Raw genomic sequence first — 17,246 nt, 5'->3', positions numbered from 1 at the left:
GTGCATGAATCATCCATTACCCACTCAAAGAACTTACAAGCACTTGCACCCTAATGTTGAAACAAAACACATATGTATGATTTTTATTGTTCAAACTTGCATGTCAAGCCAAATAAACGTAAATATAGACCATTACAAACTTACAGGCCAGTGAGGACAACCGTAGAACTGCTTGCCAGTGTTTACTCCACTCTTTGCCGTTCTAATAACGGCTAAGTCGTTACAATAACAAATTAACCGCCTGTTAATCATGCCGTTGTTGTTAGAAGAATTGGTGGATTTGTTGCTCACGTTTGCCATATGTGTGTACCAATTTATGACCAAGAATCAAGTGGAATGAATGGGAGATTGTAAATTTATGGCCTCCTTTATAGGCAAACGTCCCCAACGGTTATATTGGAATCCATCAACTATTGATGATGTCAATTGGATAAAATTGTTTGAATTTTCAAATGTAAAATGATGGGGGAGGGCCATACTCAATAACTTGAATTATGGATTGGGTTGTCGAAGGCAACGTGTAATTCTGAGCTAAGGTAAATATCCCTTGATGAACTTGGCATATTGTTGGTAATCACTTTAATGTAGGGGTGTCAAATCGGATCAACGGATCGGGTTTGGGTCGGATTCATCGAAATCGGGTTGAAACGGATCGGATTGAAACGGATTAGTTTGGCTAACGGGTCGGATCAAATCGGATTGAAAACTTAACGGACCGGATCGGGTCGGATTTGTTATTCACGGATTCATATCGGAAGGGGTTGTAAACGGGTCGGATTATAGTCGGTTTGGGTCAGATCGGATCGGATTGGGATATGACGGATTGTTCACGGGTTTAGTCGGACTGTAACAGGTTCGGGTTCATGTCGGTCGGATTCATATCGGTTCGGATTCATTTCGGAATGGATTCATATCGGATCGGATTCATATCGGCTTGGATTAATCGGTAAAAGACTAAAACGGGTAGGATTGAAACAAATTTAGCCTGGTTACATTGGATTCAGTTTTATATTGGTTCGGGTAATTATCGGATCGCCTTATTTAGTAGCGGGTTGGAATTTGGGTCAGCTCGGTGCCAAAGCATATATTATCATATCGATGACTTAATTAGGGGACGAAAACGGGATAACTAACTTTTAAAAGTAATAAGAATTTAAGATCAGAAATATAAGTTATTGAATATATTGTATAACTTGGTTTAATACTACCTCCATTCGTGAAAGTTCTTTACGTCTTAGATTATGTGTTCAAAGTATGAAAACTTTGACAGTAGATTCTCACTCTTATAATTTATATACATCAAAATGTAATCATGTAAAATCTTGTTATATTGGTCTCGATATATATTTTCACAATATCAAGTTTTTATAATTTTTTCATATAAGAAATTGGATATCTTATGGATTGATGATGATAACAATCTGTACGACTATAACCATACAATAAAATTTGTAAGGCTATAACTACATAATTATATATCTATATGGTTATCAAACGATAATTACAAAGTAAATAACTGTATAAGCTACAACTATATACTTTTTTATAAGATTATAAGTTTACAAATATATACTTCTATATTTCTATCACGAGGCACGGATTAAAAACGGATCGGATTAAACGGATCACGGGTTGAAACGGGTAGGATTAAACGGGTCACGAATTAAAAACGGATCAGATTAAACAGGTCACGGGTTGAAACGGGTCGGATTAAACGGGTCACGGATTAAAAACGGATCGGAATAAACATATATTCCTCGGGTTGGAACGGATTCGGATTGAAACGGGTCGGCAAAAATTCATGTCGGGTACACTATCGGACACCGGTTAAGCCTGGGAACGAAAGTAGTCAGGGTTTATCAAGGTTCAACCGTATACATTAACTTTAATAATTTTGGTAAAGTTTGGTTTAAAGCTTTTCATTTGTTCTAGGTTAGATAATTATAATGCTAAAATTTACCTTGTTTTATGTTATTATTTAGTTAGGTATGCGATTTTCCTATATTAACAATTTTTCGGGTCTCTGATCGGGTGCGGGTCCTAACACATCCAGGTCGGTTTGTGTGGATATCTCGGGTCATTTTAGTTTTTGACAGCTCTAGCTGTTGTACAGGGAGTCATTAATCAAGGAGGCCATTTTACGAGGGGTCCATAATCGAGGAGGCTAACAAGGAGTCCATAACAATTTGGCGCCAACTTTGACCTTCATTACCAATTAATTGGCGCCATAAGATGGACCTTTAGGGTTTTCCCATGACCATTATAAAAGGGGATTTTACCCACACCTTTCTTCATAGTTCTTATCAACCCACAAAACTTCTAATCTTGGTTTTTATCTCTCCAATTATGTCTGTTTCCTATGGGTATACCTTGTCCTCCAATCCTCCTTCCGTTTTGCCTGCATACTCTTCTTCTGCCTCTTCAGACACGGCCGACACGGCCATCTCCATTTCGTCTGGTAACACCACAAACACATCAATATCCGTTCCATCGTCCTCCATCCCATTTAACCCGTCCACTAGTGGTTACTCCTCCACCTCATCAACTTCCTCCTTTCAGAAATTTTATGGGATGCGTGACCCAAACTACTGGGGTCTACGTGCACCATTCGCTCCTAATTTCCCTTATCCACCAACACCCTTTTCACCACCCGAACTTCCCCTTGACATGGTTACTATATTGGTAAGGAGTGAGTCAGAGACCGATCCTGGTGTCCAATACGTCCTCCATCCTAACGAAACCATGATTAGGGTTTACAATGATTACGCTAGTCGTATTGGTTATCCAGCCCAGGATATTGCCATACGTAGGCGTCTTAAACAATTTCCAATTATCAATGTCACAGTTAGGGAACTTGCTATTAAGAACGGGGAAGTGTTTACCGTCGTTGGACTCGTACGTATTAGTTTCAATTCCTCGTCGTTGCCTTATTTTGTTAATAACTTGCTAACTACAATGTTTTACTACTAATAGAATTTGTCATTTTTACAGGTGGATGGAATGAATGTCAACACGTATATAAAAAGGTTTATAGTCCGACCCGTATACAACATTCTAAACGATTTCCCGGTAGAGGCTTTAGTTACCGACAAACTGAAAATTGTTTATGAAGCGTATGCTCATGCTATGGGCGCACGCCCGAAAGACATCCAATTTTATCACCAAGGGAAAATGTTAACTGATATACACACTGTTGAAAGTGGAAAAATTGTGAACAAGTCCATATTGTACGCATTCATATATCAATAACGTCCTACTTATTGTTAGACCTATTTGGACCCAAATAATTATAATTACTACGGCATTATAATTACAAAGGCCCATTTTTGGTACTCCTTAGAACAGGCTCGCTTACGTGAGTGTTTCGTTTATTAAGTCAGTGTTTCGTGTTTAGGTTTAGTAAGTCCATGTTTTAAGTTGTATTAGTGTCTATGATAATTAAGCCCTTGTTTCTAGTATTAATAGTAAGCCCTTTTTTCTAGTATTAATAGTGTTTTTCATAATGAGGTCCCTGTGAAGTTGATGGGGGTCATTTCAATAGCCAATGTAATTTGACTTTATGAAATTATGTAAGCCTTACATTTTTTTACTATTTAAAATTGACTGTAAACCAAGTGCTAACAATAGTACACAATAATTATTATAATGCTGAAAAAGTAATTTACAAACCTTGATAAGAACGACCGACTTAGAATGTTGCACAAGACCATGGAAGACTGTTACACTACTTTTAGGTAAGTTTCTTAATTAAACAAGATAGGAAAGAACTCGAATTTATGGCATGATAATACTAATCTAGAATATCGCGGTCACTTGATGATGTACCTCTACGCTCCTGCTCCGTAAACAACCTACGTCTCGCCGAGGGTTTGGGTGGAATACCCTGCAAATATGAATCAAAGTAACGTGTTAAGGGGTGCCATTAAATGAGACAACAATAATTTAAAATTCCAGGAACCACGGGTAGTACCTCAAAGCAAAACTCAGGGCACCATGTTCTGCCTACGGTTATGGTAACCAATTACAATACTAACCGCGACATCCATCCATAAAACAACCACCCCACCACCAAATCCAATAGGACCAAACGTGGAAAAAATGTATCTACCGGGTAACCGAGTAACGATGACCTCAATATTTTCACTAGATAGTCGTGACTCTAGTAAAACAACCACGGTCGGCCGATGAGTTAGAAACATATTCACAAAATTTTCAACAAATGATTCCCAAGCCATTCCCCTAACATTCCTACACACATACCTAGACGGATCTGGTACACTAAAATAGCCAGGATAGTCTATGGAACTGTCTCGCTTAAGGAAAACCTCATGAGCACGTACAACATCATCTAGACGGAAAATTTCAAAAAAAATTAGAGAATTCAAAACATTCATTTCCATAACGTGGATTGCATCGGTGTAAGATGCCATATGGATTGTAGTTGGGGCAACTAACATGTACAGCGGCCCAACCCAATTTATAACAGGACGCGAATCTACTATGTGCATGACATTTTCCGGGAGGAAATTAGTAGACTGCATTAGATCAAGATTATCTAATGCCCCCAAGATGTACTGCTTAAAGGCTTCATCCAAGCCAAACAAGTCAGACAGGTTGGGAAGATGAGCTGGGATAACTTCAAAAGAATCACTGAGTACACACATCTCCTTATACTCTTCTATACTCACGTTTTCATTGCGAATAATATTCCGAATAACATGTGCGGGTATTACGTCAAGGATACCCGCCTTGGACTCGTTATAAAAAAATTGAGTAGATTAATGTTTTCTTCTGCATTTTCTCGATTGAGGGGGGTGGTGTATGTAATGGCAAGGGGGGATGGTACCCTAACAAAGAAGGGATAAAAAGGAAAAGCCATAAGTTTGTGGTTTTGAACTTTGGGTACAAAGTTCTTGGTTTGTAGGAGTAACGCAGGATATGAGGATAATAATAGGCTTATATTTATAACAAAAACATTAAGCATTTAAGGTAAATTTGATTACTGACATTGCTGGACCAATAAATGAATAAAAATAATTTAATTGGACCCTAATAACTTGGCCCCTACAACCCTATTTACTTGGCCCCTACTCCTCTAATAATCTATTTACATAAAGGGTCCCTTGTAAATTTTAGGTCATTTTATTGTCTAATCATGAAATAGTCTTGAAATAATTTACTCCATTCGTATTTATATAAGTGATACACTAGCCTAAAACGGCCAAATTAATTTAACGGATATACTAGCCAAATGTAGTAATTTATCACCCCCACAAACTAATAAAAATTCCTATTTCAACTTATGACCCATCTTCTTATTGAACAAGTCATATGTGAAACCCACCTCACCTCCATCTACGGGGAGGCAATGGCTCAGGTTTGGATCAGGTCAAGCTCAATCGGCATCCATCGATGACATTTTCAAATGTCATCCAACCAACCATCATCCTTATAATCCTCAATCCACAACAGATCCATCCATGATCCACGTGTCATTCGGGTCGATCAAGAGATAATCGGGTGTTTAACATTTGATTGTACATATTGACTACATAAATACACACATGTTCAAATACACACATGTTGCAGTTACGAATAACTAATCCACATGACCTTTTTACCATTTTGAAACACCATACAACCATAGCATTAGTTTTAGAAATAATTTGATTTACCTTTGCATAATCCTAGTTAGGGAACGCATTATTTTGTGTTACACTTATGTCTAGTATAATTTTATGTTCAATAGTTTTTACAAAATTTAAGTAAATTGAACATAAAATAAATAACAGAAATACTTTAATTGGTAGATGAATCGGGTGGTTGGCTGGAGTCACCTTCATCCATATTCAACCCACCCATCATCCGATCAATACTTAATGCATTAACTATCCCCTTCTTTACGCATCGCGGGGTGGATATCCATCGGATTCGGAATGAATTGGAAGCTATACCTACATCCCCCAAAAACTAGTTCTGGATTAATTATAAGTAGGATTTACTTTTACTAACTACTTATGTAAGGATTACTATTATTTAAGGGATGTGTTTAAAATATTTATTATTATTATGTATAGATATTGTATTAAAGTATTACTGACATTTAGAAACTTTGGTGTTGAAGATATATTGGTGTTGAAGGTATTTGACATGCTTTACGTATATTTCCCTTTACATATGGACCTGGGCCCTATTACTTTCGAAACATTTCCATTGTACAACAGGTTTTGGGCCCAAATTACAAGTTTTATTGCCACTCACATTATTGGCATTATTTGAATGAATGTTTTAGGATAACAAATCAGAACTATTACATTTGAATCCAACTACCATGAAAACTAACTTGTTTAATAAACCCCAACTTAATCCACCTTAACTATTTGGGCCATTTGGACCACATCTAAACATCCCAACAAGAATCCGAATCCATATCACTAAGACTAAAGGGCACAAAAAGTTTTCAGATATTTTGAGACTGCGTTGTCCCGTTCACCATAACTTTTACACGATGAAGTTCAAGGTTATAAGGACTTAAAATGTCCTGGGTCAGCAACAACCGACGCGCTACTTCAATGTCTGGTATACGGAGCCCCTCATATCCTTCAGCAAACTCCTTAATGGATAGCAGCATCCGGACACCGCAACTGTGGCTAAGATACAAAACATAGATTAACACAAGGTTAAACACTACACAACGACAACTCACCGCCAAAAATATCAACAAAAAATGCCACATTACTTGTCTTCCTGGATTTCTATATCTATCCGCGTCCGTCGCCATGTAAGGAGCTGCCCCCAACTGTCATCATCCTCCCCATAAAATAACAGTTTGTCAACCCCTATTAGCTGGATAAACAAAAGAAGGGACACATCATAAAAAGTTCCTAGCATTAAACAAAAGATGTATAATCAGATATTACTAATTACAAGCGTCAATAAGTTACAAGTTTATCAATTACAGTATGACGCTCCTCCACTGGATTTGAGATCAAAGAGTCAATGACGTATACGGTTGGAGGGTCGGTGGATATAACAAGACACCACCAATGGTTTGTGTAGGGTCCTAGCTGCTCAAGTACTGGGATAAACAATTGTTCAATAAAAATGAGTACGAAAGATTAACTTAAATAAGTTTGATACCGCCTGGGTGACAACCATGAGAATTTGCCACTTTCATATGTCACTCTCATTGAACTTGTACCTCAGATATTCGTGAAAACACAGTCCCTTCATGGGTATGATTGGGTTCTATATTTTTAATAGATGCACCCGCAATCTTCTCCCTCTCCTTCGTCATCCAATCAAGCAACCGGATGCGATCAACGGCAGTCTTCTTAACACCATCATGGGAGTCTTGAGCAAACTTCATGACCTTTTCCTAAACATATATGAGGTTCAAATTAATACGTTGCGGGTCATAACAGTGAAATAGAAATGTTCAAAATTCCCTACTCAACTTACAGAAAAGGCGGAGGTCATCATGTACCGCAAACTTCTCCCTACATATTTCTCGCCCCACGATAAATTGTAAAGTCTCGAAACCGTGTCCACATACTACAATTTCAATAACCAAAGTCAACACCCGGACTAACTTCCCTTAAAACAACCCTATACGTATTTTATATATGTAGGAGGTACAATAGTACAATTTTTTATCAAGACATTATACGAAGACGAGTTGTTTGATAGATAGTACTACATTGTTTTGAGACAGTGGTACTAATTCAAAGGAATAAGTAAATTTTTTCCTAGGATGATGTTATGGCATTTAAAATATCACACACATATTACCTGCTTGTGAACACATCCATTTAACTGTGCAAGACCTTTGCACTGGTTCATGTTAACGTTGCTCCCATCACCACATTTAATCATCACGGTAAGGCTACAAAAACACATAACCATGCCCGTTAAACAAATACTACATGTAAACAATGAATAATCGGCTTAACAACATTTATGTTGGGTACCTCATTCCTTTAAGGGTACCACGTCCAGACAGAAGACCACCGTTGTGGTTGACAAACTCAACTAGGTTGTAGCTGAATTTCTTCATGTCAGTCGTCAGCCAACCCCAAACTCTTTCAGAAAAGGTTACGCTCTTCTTACGACGACGTCTGGGTCGAGTCCTTCGAAATAGTATGGCGCCAGAGGCAATGAGACCAGGAATTTGACTATCACAATCGATGTCAATAAAAGCGGGAGGCGACTCCAACCCACATACAACAGATACCCTACTAACACTAAACGAACCACCACACATTGGTGAGCCCAATTCTTCACATTCACTCACCGTTTTGGGAGGAGGGGTTGGTTCGTATTCCTTTTGTAGCAGAGGAGGGGTCGGTTGGGAATCCAACTGTTGGGGCGCAGGATGAGTTGCTTGGGAATCCATGGGTTGGGGCGAGGGAGGGGTTGCCTGGGCATCAAATGGTTGGGCCATAGAGGGGGAAGGTGGGCCATCCATTGGTTGGGGCGGAGGAGGGGATGCTTGGGCAACACTTGGTTGGGCCAGAGGGGAAGTAGGTTGGGATTCCATTGGTTGGGGAGGAGGGGAGAGTGGAGCAACCACTAGTTGGGATGGTGGGCTCACCGTTGGTGGGTGTGGTGGAGTCACTGTAGGTGGGGGAGGAGGAGTAAGTGGAGGTATCACCTTTGTGGGGTCCGACCGCACTCCAGGCACGGTCATCATTGAGGGGGGAGGAGGAAAGGAAACTGGGAACATCGTTGACTCGGGGGGGGGGGGGGGGGGGAGGGGATGCATGACACAAGGTTGGTTTGGGGGGAAGTGGTTCAGGCATTGGAGATGTTACCTGTGGTGAGGGAGGGCCGAGTATTACCGTGCGTGGCGGTGTTAGAGGCTCCTCCTCATTAACCGTATCCATTTGACGCTCCGTACAAATCCCGTGAGTTTGCATATCAGATTCCAACCTCCCCAAGTCAATATGTTGGCGCTTTTCCCGTTCCTTAGCCATCTTCCTCATCTTCATTGGATTCCTCTCACTATTTCCTTTCTTCCTGGGTTTTAACTTGAAATTCTCATTCTCAATTGCCGGAATACATACCTAAAATCAATTGTTATAAACTAACATTACTATCACAAATCAAATATAAAAAAGTGTGTACACGAGAGCTAACTAATTCACCTCCTCAGCTGGACCATCACTATCCTTGGTTGCCCTCGGGTGTTGTGTATCCCCATACGCAACGACAACACACTACAAAAAACATTCAATATAAAAGGTATTAGATAAATACCAAATTCACTTCCGTCAATTAGAACCAAATATAGGACAACATAATTAACCTATTTATGTCAATAAGTATTTTCGGCCATTAAAAATTAAGTACTGTTACTCATATAAAACTTCGATAACTTGAAAATCATCCAACAACTGGACACGTATGGATAACACCCACCAATATTATGTACATCATATAACTCACCCCAAGACAGCCATAGTCCCCATTTGGTACAGGTAACCGATCTGCATCCTTCGCCTTCACAATCTCCTTCATATCCCATGCCTTTAGCCTAGGGAATACTCCCCACTGCACGTGAATCCTGTCTAGTCGATCAAGATACCAAATCTGAAATTCATTCAAAATCAATTCATTACCCCACAAACCAAATATGCAAAACAAATACCTTCTATATAGGGACACTATAATCAACTACGACTCACCACTAAGTATATGATGCAACCACCAACTCCTTTGGTCCACCCATACGTGTAGAAATCCCGACAGAACACTTTCGCCCTATCAATGAAGAAATCATATACAAGCTTGCACCAGTCGTACTGTCGTGCCTGCAAACCAAGTGTACAAGCATATACCAAGCCCTCACTCAGTCTTCCACATTGTGTCGGACATAGAACCATACCAAGTGCGGCTATCAAGAACATTGTCTTAAACTCGGCCTCATCATTTTCACCCCATTCACCCTCCAACCTTTCAATGAATTTGGGATTGATTGGAATCGCTTATGTGGGTGTAACAACCCCCGTCTTGTTAGGGTTCACACTTGCCCATGACCGCCCATATTGTCGTTGGATTTTATGCCCCAATCGTTTCATTCGCTCATCAGCATCAACATCATTGTTGGGAATGACCTTCTCACCATTTAGAAGCCCTAGTATCCACCGCACCTGGTTTTTGTTCATAGGGACATCAAATCCATTCGGACCCCTAAATACCTCATTCACAGGGTCCACACGAGTCATCAACCAATACACAAAGTTTCGGGGTAAGTGTTTCCCGCACAAGTGATACAGTCCACCAAATCCCATTTCACTAACCCACTGCCTCCTACGATTATCAAACCTATGAATAATTCTACCAAATGCTTCGACTTTGCAATTAATGGTTGCCGTCTGCAAGTACACAAATTATTACACACTACTAACAAAGAACCTAGATCATTATTTTTTACATTGTTAACCTGTTGGTTTACCACATTCAATCCTAAGTTTGTACAATGTCAATAGAAAGTACATATTCAATTGAATTTAGGTGTACAATATAATACTATTGCAATACTATCTAGCATTACAAATCTGCAATTAGGTTGCACTAATATACCATATGTACAATCTCCTACAAACCATCTACAATCTCATTACACACACCTACCATATATGGTTACTTTTCACCCTCAGTGTACAACAACAATAGCCATTTTTTCAATCCAACAAATTAAAAATGACTATAACTACTCACTCTAATAAAACAACCAAACAATTACCCCCATACAATAACCTCTAAATCACTAATAACATAAAGCAACTACTTTAAATTTCCCAATTAGGACAACTACTATACCAGACAGTTCACTAAGCTGCACCAATTCAGACAAAAATACAGAATAAGAACACAACAACTGAAAGAGTAATCCGACCAGGGTAGTTCACAATCAAAAGGGGAGAGATCAACCACCCTTAGTTTCGTCATACCAATCCACACATAATTAATCTCACAACATACATACATTTATTCACCCATACACTATAACATAAACACACCTTTGGGTACCATAACAAAGCAATAGGGTACTAGTTTAATAACATATTAAATTACTTACTCGTCCATTGTATTCGCGGTGGAGAACTTTCAAGACCTGACGGACTTCCTTCACTTGACCGCCCTTAGAGAAACTACTATCCTACAATTTCAATACAAACCAGGTTATCTCATTATATTTTTAAAACCATACATATCACAACCCAACAATGTATCAAATTACCTTGAACACTCCCGTGCGTAGGGTGACTTTCTCCACAACCGCTCTCCTTTTTGTTGTCACACACTCTTTCTTCTTCGTGGCCTGCGCACACAATTGGTCATTTGTCATCAAATCTGGGACCAAACATAGTAACACAACAACTATAGAGGCCTCCCTTTATCACCAATTTCAAATTACTTTTAATTCAAACATTATCATACTTCCACGATGGGGAAATACATTACTACATATTTCCTTATGAGATTAAGAGAATAAGATACCTTTGGTCTCCCCCTCTTGCTTTTTATACTTCTACCAACCGTCTGTACAACAACATCATCTTCATCATCAAACCCATCAGCCTTAAAGTCCTCATCATCACTATCATCTGGCTGACTTTTTGAACTGCTTGACACTTCGCCATCACAATCTTCATTTAACTTATGATTCATACAGCCAATTTTTTGCAATCTACTCATGTTCAGTTCCTACAACATTTTGACAAATCACACAACATTTCACTCTACATACATTCTAACAACCAACTACTACATCAATTCATTTTTCAAACCTAAAGTCAAGTAATTTTTAAACAATTTAATGGAAAATCAAGGGAAATTCCCGACTTTTATGTATGCAACCCCAAATCGATTCAACTCTACATCTACATCTATGCAAAATTACCTACAACTATTATACATCAATTAAATAAAAATTAAAGAAATCTAAGTATATATTCTTTATCTTTAACCCGTTTTATTCAATCAACAATGACAATTTAGGATTTAACTACTCTACTCCACAAAATTTTTTGGAATTAAAAACTCACAGTTCACTCCACCATTTCAAACTAATATTCAAATAATACGACTCTGTTTCAAAATTAAACAACCACACCATTAACCTAACCTGATTGCATGTAGAATCCAGATTCGATTTCTCCAAAAAATGTCGACAGTTCGACCAGTATGCAGGACGAATTCAACCCAGACGCGGAGGAGAGAGAATGAGATGAGGAGGGATGAAGAAACTAGAAACTAAGTCTAGAAGCAACTGCCTTTAATTAGTTTTAACCGCCCAATTTTCATTTTGATACTGTGCATTGCCTCCCTTCTGTTAACGTCCCGTTACCCTTTTGGCGTTAACGGTAACTTAACGCCAAACTAGTCTTCAGCACTTCGAATTACATTTATACCCATTTGTCCTTGGGTTTTTGCAGCTCTGACATCCGATTAACACGCACTCGTTAATCGGTTAGATTAACGGGGAATTTCTCTATCAGGGAACAAGGGAAGATGCTACGATTTCTGGATCGACTTCAGCCGAGTGTATGTCTCGTTGTCGTGAACCCAAGGACTGCTCCCTCCTTCGCGAAGATTACCTCCAGTGCTTTCATCCCTCCAAATAGGTTTGCTTTCTCTCTCATCGTTTTTGTTCTAGGTTATATCTTCCTGATTGCGATGTCAATCCCTAATTTTACTAAACCCTAATTTTACTGTTATTGCCTGTTGGTGATTTCGTTGCAATTGTTCCTGGTTTCTATCATTTAGAGTTAGTAGTGTTTGATTTGATGAAATCGTGGTATCACTTTTAACCATTTCGGAGATTACTTGACCGCTTTCAATTTCGGATTTGTTTTTTGATTTGTTTTCGCATTCACGGATGGTTTATTGATTTGCCCCTAGCTATTAAAGGTTATTACTGTAAATTAAAATTTCATTGATTGACTTTTAATAAGGAGTTTAAAATCCAACTTGTTCTTCGGTGTTAGTAACTGTTGAGAGAAAGAGAGAAAGTAAAGTTTTCCGATGTTGCAAAAACTTGCGTATAACATCTCTGAGCAGTTGGACTTTTGGTGGACCATAGGTTGCAATGCTCAATTTGTCATGGATAGAGCTCTGTAAACTGATTAAGTGATTAGTGAAATGGATTGTACTTCATATGAGTAGTTTAGCTGATTAGTAATATAGTAGGAGTAGTTTGCTTGAGCTAGGCTGTCTTTTCTCATTCAAAATTTTCAGACCTAGTAATGAACCTATTGAAGTAGGCCAATAATTTGTTGGTGGGAATCTGAGCTCCTGAGGAATGTGATGTCTCCCTATTTAGCCCGTCATCACAGACAGGTTCATGTCATTACAGAATTTTTTCACAAATTACTACTCCCTTTATTCCTAGATTCTCATTATATTTTAGAATATTGGAATAATAAAGGTGGATGTCAATTTGATATTGTTCCCTTCCCTTGCCAAACTATTGTAGTTTTCTAGCATCATCAGCTCTTCACAGGATCTTGGTACTATCTTGGGCACATCTAATAATGGACAGATTTTACAAGTCTCAAGGATCAAAGAAAATAAATGTTGCTTTGATTATTTCATAGAGGTTGGCTATGTCGTAGCTTAATCAGCTGGGCCTTGAAGGTTGTCTGTGGAGAAATTGGCTGACTAGATAAGCAACTTATTGATGAGGTTGGAGGACTGTTAGGTTTATTTAGGTGCAAAGCTTATATTTCTCGGAGAAAAAGGTGTACTGTATTTTGTTGGTGGAGTTTCTAATATGAATTTGTTTGGCGGTATATGATAGCTTTCATTTTCTTTGAAGTGTATGCTTCTAGTAGCTCTGAACTATAATGTTAGTGCCTGTGAGCTACTGGAACTTAAGATAAATTTTTACTTTTGGACGAAGGTTTTTCTTATCCTGAAAATCTCCAAAATAGAACCCAAAACCAACTGCAATACTGTCACCAACCTCTGTGAACGGTGAAGTAGACTATTAGGCACTCCGCAACCATCATCCACTTCGACTTGTCCCTCCTGCTCTGTTAGCCGTTTCCACCGGATCAACTGACGATCTAAACTTCGTCCTTTACCTCTTAGCATTTCCGAGCCCCCAATCCTACTTCTCTTCCTTCAATTTCTGTAAACCGAAGCTTCTGGAGGCTCCAGACTCCAGAGCAGTGTTGAGCTGGGTACATATCGGATACTCCATAACTGCATCAAGCAAGTATAAACCTCTAGGTGAAAAGGCATGTTAATTATCACAAACGTAAATGAGGATGGTGTACAAATGAAAGAAAAAGTTAAGAGTTATTACTTCATCATAATTTATGTTTGATTATTCTGTTTCTTCCCCTAAGAATGACAAAGAATTGTGGACGAAGGTAGTTTTCTTTATTTCAACAAAAAACTGATTTTGTAGACTATGACTACAGCTGCATTGACAGCTTCTGTTCTGTAATACTCTGTATGATTTACATTCTTATGGAAGTTCAGATGGCTGTAAGCCTGTAACAGAGTTTGGGATCTGGATGGTTTAAAGCTCATATTTCAGATATTGAAGTGAATTCAACTTGCATGGGATTGTCTAACAGGTTGTGTACTAAAGTACTATATGGAGGATCCTCCTCCTGTCAACAGCCCAAGAAGAGTCCTCAGCCTGTCAAGGAAAAGGAAAGGTGTTAGCTCCTTCTTGAATTTTGAAAATAAGGCTTCTGGATTGGGTCTATCTGGTCAACATGGTCCAAAACCAGCTGAAGTATATGGATTTGTGGGTTCCATAACTACTATTGTTGCAACAGGTAAAGTTACTTTTTGTGTCACGAGTATTTTATCTTTCTTTGAGCTTCCCGTTGATTAATATATCTGTTTAGACCTGCATAGGTTTCTTTTATTGTTTCCTTATTTATTTATAGAAATTTCGTTACATTCTTTGAACAGCCATATTCTTCATATGGGCATATTTTCCTGAGCATTGGTTGCATTCTATTGGGATCTTCTACTATCCTAGCAGGTGAGCTCTGCACTTCTTGTATTTTTGACCTTAATAAACCAAACGCTTAGTCTGCAAGAGCACCCTGTAATGTCATCAAGCAATGCCTCCATGCAAGTCTATAATTTAAATAGGCTGGGGGGAGCAGGGGTCCATATCTTGACTGTGCTGGCTAATGCCTCACAAAGGAAGGATCTTGGTCTGACCATGAAAAATGAAGATTATCATGCGTCAAGCTTCCAGTATTGGAGTAAAAAATATTGTGCTGGCTAGCAAGTAGCCAGTATAAATGTCTACCGTCACTGCTTTTAAACTGTGGCAGTTGCACCTTTGTATTTCTATTAAACCTCCTTTCCTTTCATTCTTTTGAGTGCATTGTCATTTGGAGTTCCGTTGCTACCCTTCATGTGATTTTGGCCATAGTTTCGACTACAATTGTTAATTGTGTTTGTTACTCCAGGTATTGGGCTGTAGCTGTTCCAACTTATTGTATGGTGATAATAGTCTTAGGACTGGCATTTTATATAGGTCTCAACTTTATGGCAACACCTTCTCCAACTTCTTTAAATGTGATTTTTGGTAAGTAAGCGTGCTTTCCAGAAACAACAACAAAGTTGACCAAATGTTTACTCACACTTGCATTGTTGAGAATCTTGAGATCAGATATGACTTTTGGTGTTGTTTTGCTTGACAGATGAGCACAGTAGAGAGCCACAAGAATTCACGACATCAGCGATCGAAGATAATCTGCCTATTGAACCCATCTCGGATATTGGCATCAACCAAATTAACGAGCTTATGTTTAGAGATTTGAAATGACAAATGTATTAGTTTGACATGTGGACTAAGTAGATATCTGGTAAGTGTAAGATTGTGACTGAAGGTGGTTGTATATATTTGTTCTAGGCCGACTTGCAACATTGAGTAACATTTACACATGGTCTTTTCTGCCTTTCTCTACAAGCGTGAATGAACCAAAAATAATCTGTTTTGAAATTAGTGAAGCAAAAATTTCTCTCCATGATTTGGATCAGTAATATAATTATGATTTCGTGCATGTTTGACTGATCAATATTCAATAACATATACTATATTTCTACTCATGCTCACTCGAATAAATAACAACATTAACTGTATAAAACAAACAAAAATGAGTGTGATTGCGGGGAATTGGAACATTATCGAGGTTCAAGCTCAGATACTACTGAATCGAAGTTTGAATAATAAGAATGTTGTGAGTATTGAGTTGGTTCTGCATCTGGTTTGGTGGAAAACGCCGGTTTTCTTGGGATCATAATGGGTTCAATTTCGTTATTGAGAATGGATGAAATTTCCAACATGGATGGTCTGTCTTCCTGATTTTCTTGAACAGATAGTAGAGCAATTTGCATACATGTCATTAGCTTACATAAATTATGATTTAGATCATGAAAATCATATGATTGTATAGGTCTTGGAATAAGCTTTCCATAGACTTATCATAAGCCCAAATCAGATTTAAAACGAATAAGTTACAAGGCTTTTACGTGGGCTTTGCCAAAACGAACCGACCTCCACTCTTTTGTCATAACTTGAGATTTACAAATCCCATTGGTGTGATACTAGTGGCATTGGAAAGCTGGATTCCGTAGATTTCTAACAATATATTATTTGCAAGAATCTGAGTTCGTATAAAGAAGTTATGAGCTGTTAAAGATCGAATTTTCTGGAAATCCGCAGATCTGCATGTGCTGGAATTTCTAGCACTGACATAACATGCGCTGCAAATTTCCAGCGCTCACAAGGCCAGAGCCACTTCTTTCTGGCGCTGCTATTTGATTCTGATTGAAACTCGAATTCCTTCAAATTCTATATGGGTTGCGCTAGAAATTACTAACGCGCACACATTGCCAGCGCGTTAGTAATTTCGACTACCTACACTATAAATATAGTCCATTCGCACCCCAATTTCAATCATCAATTTAGTTTCACTGCTTTGATATTCTGAATTCTCGTTTCCCTCTCTGGTATACTAAATCTTTGTTGAAGTCCCGCCCTATATTCGTAATAGTTCTGCCATATTAACTCTTGTTAAGCAGAACTATGTCCGTCCAAGTATTCAAACCTTCCCAGTTGAAGAAAGGATAAGGATATGAAAGTCAGTATAAAGGTTGTTCTAAAGCTAAAAGGAGCTTCTTTGAACTTTGAGTCTGCATCTTCGAGTTTTCAAAAATAAAAGATCATCTCAGGCCAACAGCTGGGAACTCATTCAGTC

General features: G+C 38.5%; 3 protein-coding genes across 3 annotated transcripts; 1 reads left to right on the top strand and 2 right to left on the bottom strand.

Annotated features, from left to right (window-relative positions):
* Positions 1-6,287: 6,287 nt before the first annotated feature.
* LOC130467911 (uncharacterized) lies at positions 6,288-7,492 on the bottom strand. Its single transcript, XM_056836948.1, has 2 exons — positions 6,740-7,492; positions 6,288-6,650 (listed from the first exon to the last, which is right to left on the bottom strand). Exons 1-2 carry the CDS (start codon positions 6,889-6,891, stop codon positions 6,461-6,463), a joined length of 342 nt encoding a protein of 113 aa, XP_056692926.1. The 5' UTR covers positions 6,892-7,492; the 3' UTR covers positions 6,288-6,460.
* A 3,555-nt stretch (positions 7,493-11,047) lies between these two features.
* On the bottom strand, positions 11,048-11,689 carry LOC130467910 (uncharacterized). The gene is made up of 3 exons (XM_056836946.1): positions 11,506-11,689; positions 11,246-11,326; positions 11,048-11,164 (listed from the first exon to the last, which is right to left on the bottom strand). The coding sequence occupies exons 1-3, from the start codon at positions 11,674-11,676 to the stop codon at positions 11,060-11,062; spliced, it is 357 nt and encodes a 118-aa protein (XP_056692924.1). The 5' UTR covers positions 11,677-11,689; the 3' UTR covers positions 11,048-11,059.
* A 753-nt stretch (positions 11,690-12,442) lies between these two features.
* LOC110774660 (phosphatidylinositol N-acetylglucosaminyltransferase subunit P) lies at positions 12,443-15,955 on the top strand. Its single transcript, XM_021979223.2, has 5 exons — positions 12,443-12,632; positions 14,595-14,801; positions 14,941-15,013; positions 15,453-15,571; positions 15,687-15,955. The coding sequence occupies exons 2-5, from the start codon at positions 14,615-14,617 to the stop codon at positions 15,809-15,811; spliced, it is 504 nt and encodes a 167-aa protein (XP_021834915.1). The 5' UTR covers positions 12,443-12,632; positions 14,595-14,614; the 3' UTR covers positions 15,812-15,955.
* The last annotated feature ends 1,291 nt before the right edge of the window (positions 15,956-17,246 follow it).

Source organism: Spinacia oleracea, chromosome 2 (assembly GCF_020520425.1).
Source record: "Spinacia oleracea cultivar Varoflay chromosome 2, BTI_SOV_V1, whole genome shotgun sequence".
In the NCBI taxonomy this organism is placed as follows: domain Eukaryota; kingdom Viridiplantae; phylum Streptophyta; class Magnoliopsida; order Caryophyllales; family Amaranthaceae; genus Spinacia; species Spinacia oleracea.
The sequence above is the reverse complement of the archived record's forward strand: the minus strand, read 5'-3'. Positions and strand labels throughout refer to the sequence as shown.

What these genes read in the sequence shown, in the direction of transcription:
- LOC130467910 (XM_056836946.1), bottom strand. Translation starts at nt 11,676, where the DNA reads ATGAATCATAAGTTAAATGAAGATTGTGATGGCGAAGTGTCAAGCAGT. An exon ending in GCAAGAGGGGGAGACCAAAG is followed by an intron (nt 11,327 to 11,505) that starts GTATCTTATTCT and finishes TTGTGTGCGCAG; the next exon opens with GCCACGAAGAAGAAAGAGTG. An exon ending in TACGCACGGGAGTGTTCAAG is followed by an intron (nt 11,165 to 11,245) that starts GTAATTTGATAC and finishes TTGAAATTGTAG; the next exon opens with GATAGTAGTTTCTCTAAGGG.
- LOC110774660 (XM_021979223.2), top strand. Translation starts at nt 14,615, where the DNA reads ATGGAGGATCCTCCTCCTGTCAACAGCCCAAGAAGAGTCCTCAGCCTG. An exon ending in AACTACTATTGTTGCAACAG is followed by an intron (nt 14,802 to 14,940) that starts GTAAAGTTACTT and finishes TTCTTTGAACAG; the next exon opens with CCATATTCTTCATATGGGCA. An exon ending in TTCTTTAAATGTGATTTTTG is followed by an intron (nt 15,572 to 15,686) that starts GTAAGTAAGCGT and finishes TTTGCTTGACAG; the next exon opens with ATGAGCACAGTAGAGAGCCA.
- LOC130467911 (XM_056836948.1), bottom strand. Translation starts at nt 6,891, where the DNA reads ATGCTAGGAACTTTTTATGATGTGTCCCTTCTTTTGTTTATCCAGCTA. An exon ending in ATAGAAATCCAGGAAGACAA is followed by an intron (nt 6,651 to 6,739) that starts GTAATGTGGCAT and finishes TTTGTATCTTAG; the next exon opens with CCACAGTTGCGGTGTCCGGA.